We start from the raw sequence: 9,134 nt of genomic DNA on the forward strand, positions 1-9,134 counted from the left end.
AGCAGATACACGGATTACACTTTTGCAGGCTCCCGGGGGTGGGGATGGGGACGGGAGGAGGGGGTGGAAGCTGCGATCGCGCAGGACTTCTTTCCCGCTCCCCTCTCTCTCCGCAGGCAGAGTTACAAGCTTATATGGTCAAAGAAAAAAATAATAAAGAAAACGTATAAAATAACAATAGAAAAAGTAATACTTCTGGGAGAGGCGCCGCTGCGGCTCCGCGGAGCTTTCGTTCTTTTTTTAAATGCAGTTTCCCTTCCGCCACGTGAGTACCGCCTTTTGGCCAAGACTTTAGCCGCGTCCTGGGGGAGCCGCCCGGGCGGCTGGGGTCACGGCTCCGGGCGGGGCTCTCGAGTTCCGCGTGCGCCCGGGACCCAAGGGACAAGTTTGGGATTGGGGAAGGTCCCGGGCACCCCTCCCGCTGCCCGCCAGAGTCGCCTTCGGCTTCTGGTCCCTCTGGAGGAGGGGGCAGCGTGACCCAGGGTCCTGGTGACCCACCCGGAGGCTCTCTTTAGCATTTGATCTTGGAGGTTTTGAGCTCCTTCACCTGTGAGTGTAGCGTCTTGTGGACAGCGAGAGTCCTGGACTGGCAGAAACCTTTCCCACACTCTTGACACTTGAAAGGCTTCTCTTTGGAGTGAATATATCTGAAAGCAAAAACAGAGAATTGATCTTTGCAAAATGAGGTAATGTTGTAAACAGTTACCCAAGATCCTCTCCTGCTGCAGTGAGGCACTTGCCCTCCAAAGGAAGGGGGGAGGTGGGGGGCACCGCATGTGGAGTGGGCAAAATGAGAAGTTTGTGAATAGAGTAGGGACGTGAAGGAAACCCAAAGGCAACGTCTGATCCATTGGATGCCTCAACAGGTCCAGCTTTGGCTGGTCCCTGCCTTCCCCAGGAGGGACAAGCAGAGTTTCCTTATAAGGCCTGGGTTAACAATAAAGGTGAATGAGGGAACCTAGGGGGAGGGGTAGACGATTTGCTGGAGCTGTGCTGCCCAGGCTGTCAGCCTAGCTAGCCGCATGTAGTCATTAAAATTAAAACTAAGTAAAACTAAAAAGTTAATCTCGCAGTCACACTAGTTGTGCATTTCAAGTGCTCGGTGGTCACATGTGAAACAGGTCCCACTTGGCCATCAAGGCAGAAACTTGTATTGGACAGCACTGCAGATGGAAGAAGGGGTGAGGAAGCTGTGCCTGCCTGTCTGGAGTTCACGGAGACCTGACTTAGGCTTCCCATCCTTTCTCCAACCACGCTCCAAGAGCCTATCCCTGAGCCTTGTATGGCTTCTTTTGCTATGTTAGAGAATTCCCAGAAACTGACGCTTGGAGCCACAGCAGGGCTCAGGAACCACCTCATTAGGGAGGAGGATGGTGAGGACAGAGACAGATAGACAGCTGCTCTGGGAGCCACCCACAGTACCTGTGGTCCCGTAGGTGGTCTTGCCTCCGGAAGGCTTTGTGGCAGATGTCACAGGTGTAGGGCCGCTCATCGGTGTGCGTCCGCTCATGGATAAGGAGATTGTAGGACTTAGTGAAGTGACGGCCACAGAACTTGCAGACAAATTCCTTCTTGGTCTTGGAAGGCAGGCGTCCCCTCGTGGGCTTCTTTTCTGGGGACAGCTTGGTTACATCCAGGAGGGCACCCAGCCCACCAGCGGGGGAACCGGGACCCTCCCCCCGGCCAAGCTTAGATGGATCTTCTTGCGTGGCAGCCAAAGCCAGGTTGGCAAAATCAAAGCGTGGCTTGGTCTTGAGCGAGGAGGGGCCGCTGCCTCCAACAGTGATCTCGGGCTTCGGCTGGATTACGTGAGGAAACCAGGGAAAGGCAGGCAGTTGGAAGCGTGTGTCCACCAGGCTGGACACAGCGCCCGGCATTTTGGAGAAAGAGGAGCGTGGCAAGTGCACGGCAGGGTAGCCTAGCGTCCACTGGTGCAGATGCACCGCGTGCAGGGCACTGAATCCATACAGGTTGGGCAGGTGGTCCGAGGGCACCGTGGGCAGGCCGTTCACTGCCTGGAGGAAGGAGTAGTTGGTGAGCTGCAGGGATGGATGAATGGGCACTGGCGCAGGCAAGGTTTTGCTGCCCATTGTGGTAGTTGCCCTGTGTTCTCAATCTCAATCTGCAAAGAAAAAAGGAAAGAGAGGGAAGAGAAAAAGAGAAGTTCAGGGTAGGTCGCCCTTCCTTCTGAATTCCAGCCCAGCCACACCCTCTGCCTCCCCCGTGACAGATGCTGGAAGTCTAAGACCCCACTGAGGGAACCCACTGCCCTCACAGAGAAGATGGAACCCTCTCTGATGCAAGGGCTCCCTCCGAATGGCCTTGGCAGAGACACACAACTTGCCACAGAGACCAGCAGGAAACCAAATCCTGTGCAACTCAACAACTTAAGTGAGGGCCTCCAGGGTACAGAGTGCTGAGAAAGGCAGGAGCACCAGGAAACGGGTGTGTGGAAATTCACATCCACGCCAGCCCGAGTCGACACGGAATTGCACTCCTGCAAAGAGAGCAGGAACTTGGAATTACACTTATACATTCACGCGCAGATAAACAAACACAGAACACAGAAATGCGCAACGGCAGATAAACACAGATTCGCACGTTCTGAAGCAGAGTTGGCAACAAGGTACAAAGATAAACTGAGATGATCCGTGTCGTAGTCCTAAACAAAATGCAGGAACTGGCCCGAATGTGTCCATAGGGGCGCATGTGCGTGAGCACACACATACACACACGGGGGATCGTGTGGAACTCAGGAAGGGCCTCACAGAGAGACAGCACAGTACAAACACACACACACACACACACACACACACATCTGCGTATCTCCCGTCTCCCGTGCATTAGGCTCTACTAGCTGATCTTCAATTTGGCTTCCAGAAGCCATGTCATCTTTCTCCTCAAAACTCTCAACTTCGATGTCAAATTTGCTTTTCTGCCTCACTGTTGGGGAGCCCTGTTGACACCACCCTCTCCGCGGCTGCTTTTGGATTGACTCCTCACCTTAGCCCCTGGGGATCCCCTTCTTTTCAGCGAGGGCATTGACACCACATTCCTTTCCTCATTCAGACATCAGCAGTCACATACAAGGGGGCTTCAGTGTCTTCCCTGCCCCATTGAAAAGAGAGCAGTGTCTTGGGGCTCTCTGGATGTTTACGCCTGCAGTGACACCTGGGCAGGTGGGCATGCCCTTGGGCAAAGCACTGAAGCTGGCCCCTCAGCTGCTTTAATCTCTGCCCCTCCAAATGCAAGGCCAGGAAGCTGAAGTGACCGGCAGACTGGCATCTCCTGGCCTGCTTGGTCAGGGTCACCAGCCTCCATGGACAGATCTGGGCTCTGCAGAGAGAACTTTCATCTCCGAGGCTCCCAGACTGTCCTAATTGAAGCCAAATTGAAGATCAGTCTGTCCCGTGGAGGCAAGATGAGAGAAGGAAAGTAGAGAGTTCACGGGGGCCTTGGGAGGCTCAGGTGCTGAACGCTGACAGCTTCCCTAGCCTAGCTTGCCCTCAGCCCTGGGCCACAAGGCCCAGTCAGGCTCTGCAGCCTTTCACCGCAGCAGAGCTTTCCATGGAGGAGTGCCCTGTCCGGTCAGGAAGGAGTAAGGGCAATCCTGACCCAGAAACGGTTTCCCTGGGAAGCTGGCAGAGAGGTCACCGGCTGAATAGTGGGTGGTAGGGAAAGAGGCCCTGCTGGGAGTGGAAGGTGCACAACAAGGAGAGCCTGCAGAAAAGTCCGGAGGCGGGAGGCGGGTTATACTTCGCAATCATCTGAAAACCGAGCGTAAAGGAAGCAATGAATTCAGCCTCCGGGCTAGGGGGAGGCACAACTCTGCGGTGACCTTGCCTCTGGAGCTGGAGCCGGAGTGCCCACCCCGGTGGAAGAGCCAGGGCCTCCGTACCAGTCTTCTCTCCTGCTGGGATCACTGGTGGCCCGGTGATCCTAGAGCCCCAAGATCATCCTAGAGCACTAAAACAGGGCGAAGTAAAATAGGAATTGGGCCCCAGGGAAAGCAGGGGCCCTTTGGGGTTGGGGGAGGGAGAAGGAGAAAGAGAAGACTCTCCAACTTCAAAGGTTGGCCCAGATTTAGGCGAGGTGAGCGCTCTTTGATTTGCTGTCACCTCTTCTTCCCCTTCCAGGCGCAGGAAATCAGATCCTTATCTCTGGCTCCCCGGGGTGCGCCGGGCGCCACCGGGGCCTCAGCTTGCTCCTCTCGGGTCTCGGCCTATCCCAGGCCCGGCCAGCGGTGGCGGCGGCAGGGCTCTGGGCTGCACAAGGGCCTGAGCCCGCGGTGCCCCGGTGGGGAACCCCCCAACGTCGGGTACTAACCTGGCTTTGCCTCGCCTATCCCCCGAGCCTAGAAGGCCTTGGGCTCCATAGGGGGAGGGGGCATTTGCAACCATCACTGCTCTTGGGAGCCAACCTTTCCGGGCTATATGCCCGATCTTGTTTCCCCCAACACTCAATTTATTTTCTTCAGCAGCGCAGCCAGTTTCTTATTTTCTGCCGCATTCCGAGGCCAGGGCTCCCCAGACTCTCGCCAACGACTTTCCCGGGGACAAAATTCGTTCGAAACGTGGCTCCTTACACTAGTACCAAGAATGGGCCAAATGCACGATCCGGTTTCAGGCGGTCAACTAAGAGAAAAACACAGTCTCACACTCGCCTCTCCAGCTGGAGAGGATGGACAAACTCTAGCCCCTCCTGGTCCGGTTGCCCTGACCCTGGAGCCCTTGTGCGAGCGCTTTAGATTTTTAAACACGAGGGAAAACACCTCTCTTGGGGCCAGGCACCCACTTGGCAAAGAGCCTCGGGACCTGAGAGGTGACGGGGAGAGATCCCGACTACACGCAGGCAAAGCCATTCGCGCTTCCAAGCCCGGGTCCGCTGCGCAGCGCCCGCGCTGCTTCCCTGGCGCGGTGGAGCGCCAACCTCAGGTCTTCAGCCAGCCCTGTGCCGGGCATTAATGAAGTGTGCAGAGTCTATTAAAGTGGTTTATTCGGGGCTAATTGAGCGTGAGCGAGTTAACTGCTTGCATTAATGAGGACGGAGAGAGCTCCCCGAGCTTGCGCCTGAAGGAGCCCAGCAGCAGCCCCAGAAAATCATCCTTGACATCGAATCCCCAACACGCGTGGTGACAGGCGTCCAGACCCCTGGCTGGGGGACTAACCACCGCCAGATACTTCTGTGGGTTCTCCCAACAAACGAGATCGAACGAACCCTTCGGCTAGGCGGCCATCCCGCCGCATTTAAACGCCCGCTGTGTCCTTAGCGATCTGTTTCCCAATCTTAATGAAAGCGCAATTACTTCGGGCAGCCCAGGATAGGACATCACCCACCGGTGGTCCCCTGTCCCTGTCAGCCCTTCTCCTCTCTGGGAGGTGGTGAATCTGGGAGACTAACCAGCTTTGCACGTGGTTTCTGTTCCCAAAGGCCAGCGCGCAGCCCAGGGTCCCCTTGAAATTTACCAAATTGTGGCAACAAAGAAACCCTCGGAGCCACTTTGCACTCTGAGAGGCTACCCCGCTGCTGCCCGTGCTACTGCTGCTGCTGCTGCTGCTGCTGGAAAACCACTGGATATGGGTTTTCATTCTTCCCATCAGAGCCATTTCGGGAAAGAAATCAGTTCCGCGGACAGCCCCTCGCCTCTTTCCCTCTCCCCTCCGTCCTCCCCTGTTTCTCCCGAAGGCTGAATTCGGGGACAGACAGGGGAGGAAACGAATTCTTCGCTTATAAGTCCCAAACCCGGGACCCTCACGGCACCCATAGCGCTTCCGCTGCTCGGGCGTGGGGTCTCCAATTGGGAAGTAGGGTTCGCGCCCCCCTGCGCGGGGCCTTGCACCGAGACGGGTCGCGGGTTACTCCCCAAGGCCTTGGCCACACAGAGCAATCATCCTACAGAGAACACCCCGAAGTCGGAGCACCAGTGCGAGGCGGGGTCAGGCTCGAGTCCCCGAGCTCCGGGTCCAGCCCGCCTGATACCTGAGCGCAACTGCGCAAAAAAAAAAAAAAACAAAAAACAAAAAAAAAAAAAAAAAAAAGCAAAAACAAAACCAACTTGCACGAGCAGCGCGACCTGGCTGAGGCATGCACCTGTCCCTGCGCCGTCGGCTGCGGCCGTGGCCATCCCTCCGCTCCCTTTTTCTTCTTCGTCAGCTAAAGTAGGTCAGAAGGAGCTAGGCGTGCGTCTCGGGAAAGTTAGTGCTCGGGAAGTTTCTTCGGTTTCTTAGAGGGGGGCCCACGGGCTGGCCTCCGAGGTGCGCGGGCATCCCGCCGCGGGTACCCGGGAGCCCCGGGGCAGCAGGGAGGCCCGCCCCCTCAGTCCCCGGAGGTCGGAGGCCGGCGACCCCGCGCGGGAAGTCCCTGCGCCCGCACCCCCCAACCCCCCTGGGCTGCAGCTGCTCTCACTTTCACAAAGGTCCTGCAGCCTACGTTTGGCAGGAGGAGCTTCCTTCTGGGGCACACAGAGAGGAGACACCCGCCGCACGGTGACAGGGGACCCGGGAGTGCCGCGCGCACCCCCCTCGCCGAGCAGGGGCTCCCGGGGCTGCAGTTACCTCGTTCCGCGGCGGTCCCGGGCTGAGGGCGTCTCCGGGGCTCCGCTGCGGGGGACCCGGGAAGCCAGAGGCGCTGGATTCCACAGGCACCCCCGGAGCTCTAGAGTCCTGGCCCCGCTCCGGCTGCGGGGACTCGGAGCGCCCGACGCGCGGGAGCGCTCGACTGCCCCGGAGGCCTGCCCTTCGGGGGGCGCTGAGCCCAGCTCGCGGCTCCCCGGTTGGGTCTGAACCGGGAGCGGCTGAGAACTTGCTGGGGAGAGACCGAGCTCCGACTCACTCATCCCTTAGCACCGAGCCGCCTACTTATTTTAATCCACCACCCTCCTCCCTCCCTCCCCCTCTCCCTCCCTCCTCCCCTTGCCTCAGGATTCCTCCCCTCCCTCCCCTGTCCCCCAACCCTGCCCTGCGCCTGCGCACTGAGAGACAAAGTTTTGCTGACCCGGGCAGCAGACTTTGGCAGCTGCGCTCACTTCGCCCCGGCCTCCCCGGACCTGCGTCCCCCGCCTTTCAGTCCCGTGCGACCCCTTCTGCATTGCTGGGCCCCCGAGGGCACCCCTGGTGTGCTGGAGGAAACAGCCTCAAGCAGAGGAGAGCAGGCTGAAACTGCACATTCCGGGGTCCTATTCCTGCGCGCCTGGGACAGAAGCCTGTGCACGGGGGCCGGGGGGAGGGGGGCGGGTACACCAGGATCCCCAAGGCGTAGCTTGGACTCCAGCGCTCTTCGGCCCGGGCAGAGTCGCCCTTTCTCCCAGAATCCCTTCCCAGAGGCGTAGGGCCCTGGGTATCTAGCAGTCCCTGGACATCCACGAGTGCTCACCTCCAGGGCAGCAGCCCAGACCCAAATGCCTAGGGCTGACGTCAGACCCCGGATTATGGAGGTCGGTGGAAAAATCGGAGGTGGTGGAGGTCAAGAGAGTTATTGTCCTAGGATCCAAACCCCTCTGGGATCCCACCCTAACACACAGTTGCACCCTCCAATCATGTATTCACTTGTTTTGGGAGGATAGGTTGGGAGTTTGGAGAGCACGCTGCAAATTTCCTCAGCTCCAGGACCTCTGAGCCCAAGGAGATGGTTCAGGTGGCACTTGGGACCTAAGGAGAGGTTGGGGTTCTCGCTGCAAGAAGTACGGTCTTCACTGCTTCTGCCTTAGAGAGAGTACCAATACCTTACTGACTGCTGGGCTCTGGGAACTGACCTCTAGCTGACCCCAGCCCTGACCTCTCCCTGCCACCTCTCTGGAATACTCAGACCTGGATTCAGGAGGAGGCAAAGGTTTCCCAGGACTTGGGTGGGTCCAGATTTATACCACTGCAGTTCCAGGGTTTGCCCAGGGTTGCTGCTGAATGACCCACCCAACCCTTGGGGCTGAGTCCTGGCCTCAGTAGGTCTCTAGCATATTAGGACCATGTCCTCTGGGGAGGAAACAGTGCTATGTCCAGCTTCACTCTGATCACTCTGGTGTCATTCTCTGACCTAGGGAAATGACAGTGGAATTGCGCACTCCCCCCCCCCCACAGTTGAAGAAGACCCTTGTCTTATTTATCCACAAGCCTTTAGGAGAGAACCTGGCCTCCAGCCCCCACTTGGTGTGGGGAGGAGGAAGAAGGGGTGCAGTATTTATCCCAAGGGACAGCCCCCAACCCCTGCCACAGGTTAGTGCTGGAGTCAGGGACCCACATAAGTTTGCCTGTGCAGTCGGAATCCTAGCAGCTGCCAGCATGAGGCGACATTCTGGCCAGGGAGAGGCCCCCTGGGAACAGCAAGGAGCTGAGATCACTCTCTTCCCTGAGATTCCAAGGCAGCAAGTTCCAAGAGCAGGGGAAGGCCTGGAAGAAAAGTCCAGCAGGGCATTCCTGGATTGTACTCGCTTCTACCTTGGTCCAGGGAATTTGCCTTTACCAGTCTCAGGCTTGCCTAGGAGACAAAGCTAAGGAACCTCCATCAGCATCCAGGAAAGCATCTAAGAGGGGCCCCCACAGTTGGCCCTCTGGCTGTCTGGATTGCTTAGGAAATGTCCACTCAGGACAATCAGTGGGGGATGGAGCCCTGAGGTGTAACAAATCCTATCTCCTGCTCAGAACACAGAGCTAACTGTGTTTCCTCCATCTTCCCACCTGCCATTTTCTTCTGAATCAGTGTCCCTGGCCAACATGCTTCAAGGATGTGTAGAAATCATCTCCAGGTAGTAGGATCCCTAAAGAGCTCTTGGAGAGAGTCTTCAAGGATTCCAAAGAAAGGACCCAACCCACAACTGGGTTGTTTAATGCCACTTTTGCCAGGGTATATAGAAAACTGATTTGGACTCAGGCAAAATCTTGGAATTTAGCGGGTGTAGGGCAAGATGGGGATGCAAGGCTGGAGCTGGCTCTTCGTGGCCTAGCATCTAGGGCTTTGCCTCCCAAAGGAGTTCTGGCTACCTCCCCTGGAGCTGATCTGCAAAGGAGGACCAGACAGGGTGAGAGAGATGTGGGACTCTGATGCAGCTGAGGCATAGAGGTGCCTGTTTCAGATACGGGGCTTGGAAGATGCTACTTCTAGGTCTTACTTTGACAATGGACAACCCCAGAAACCTCAGAAAT

The 9,134-nt window shown here is 57.3% G+C and overlaps 1 protein-coding gene across 1 annotated transcript; it reads right to left on the reverse strand.

Moving 5' to 3' along the window:
- Window positions 1-235: 235 nt before the first annotated feature.
- OSR1 (odd-skipped related transcription factor 1) lies at window positions 236-6,853 on the reverse strand. The gene is made up of 3 exons (XM_038560846.1): window positions 6,555-6,853; window positions 1,423-2,122; window positions 236-647 (listed from the first exon to the last, which is right to left on the reverse strand). The coding sequence occupies exons 2-3, from the start codon at window positions 2,088-2,090 to the stop codon at window positions 512-514; spliced, it is 804 nt and encodes a 267-aa protein (XP_038416774.1). The 5' UTR covers window positions 2,091-2,122; window positions 6,555-6,853; the 3' UTR covers window positions 236-511.
- Between the last annotated feature and the right edge of the window lie 2,281 nt (window positions 6,854-9,134).

This window comes from Canis lupus, chromosome 17 (genome assembly GCF_011100685.1).
Source record: "Canis lupus familiaris isolate Mischka breed German Shepherd chromosome 17, alternate assembly UU_Cfam_GSD_1.0, whole genome shotgun sequence".
NCBI lineage: Eukaryota > Metazoa > Chordata > Mammalia > Carnivora > Canidae > Canis > Canis lupus.

Bases quoted from the DNA above. Each gene is read 5' to 3' on its own strand.
- OSR1 (XM_038560846.1), bottom strand. From the start codon at position 2,090: ATGGGCAGCAAAACCTTGCCTGCGCCAGTGCCCATTCATCCATCCCTG. The intron at 648-1,422 runs GTACTGTGGGTG...TTTTGCTTTCAG, and splicing joins GACCACCTACGGGACCACAG to ATATATTCACTCCAAAGAGA.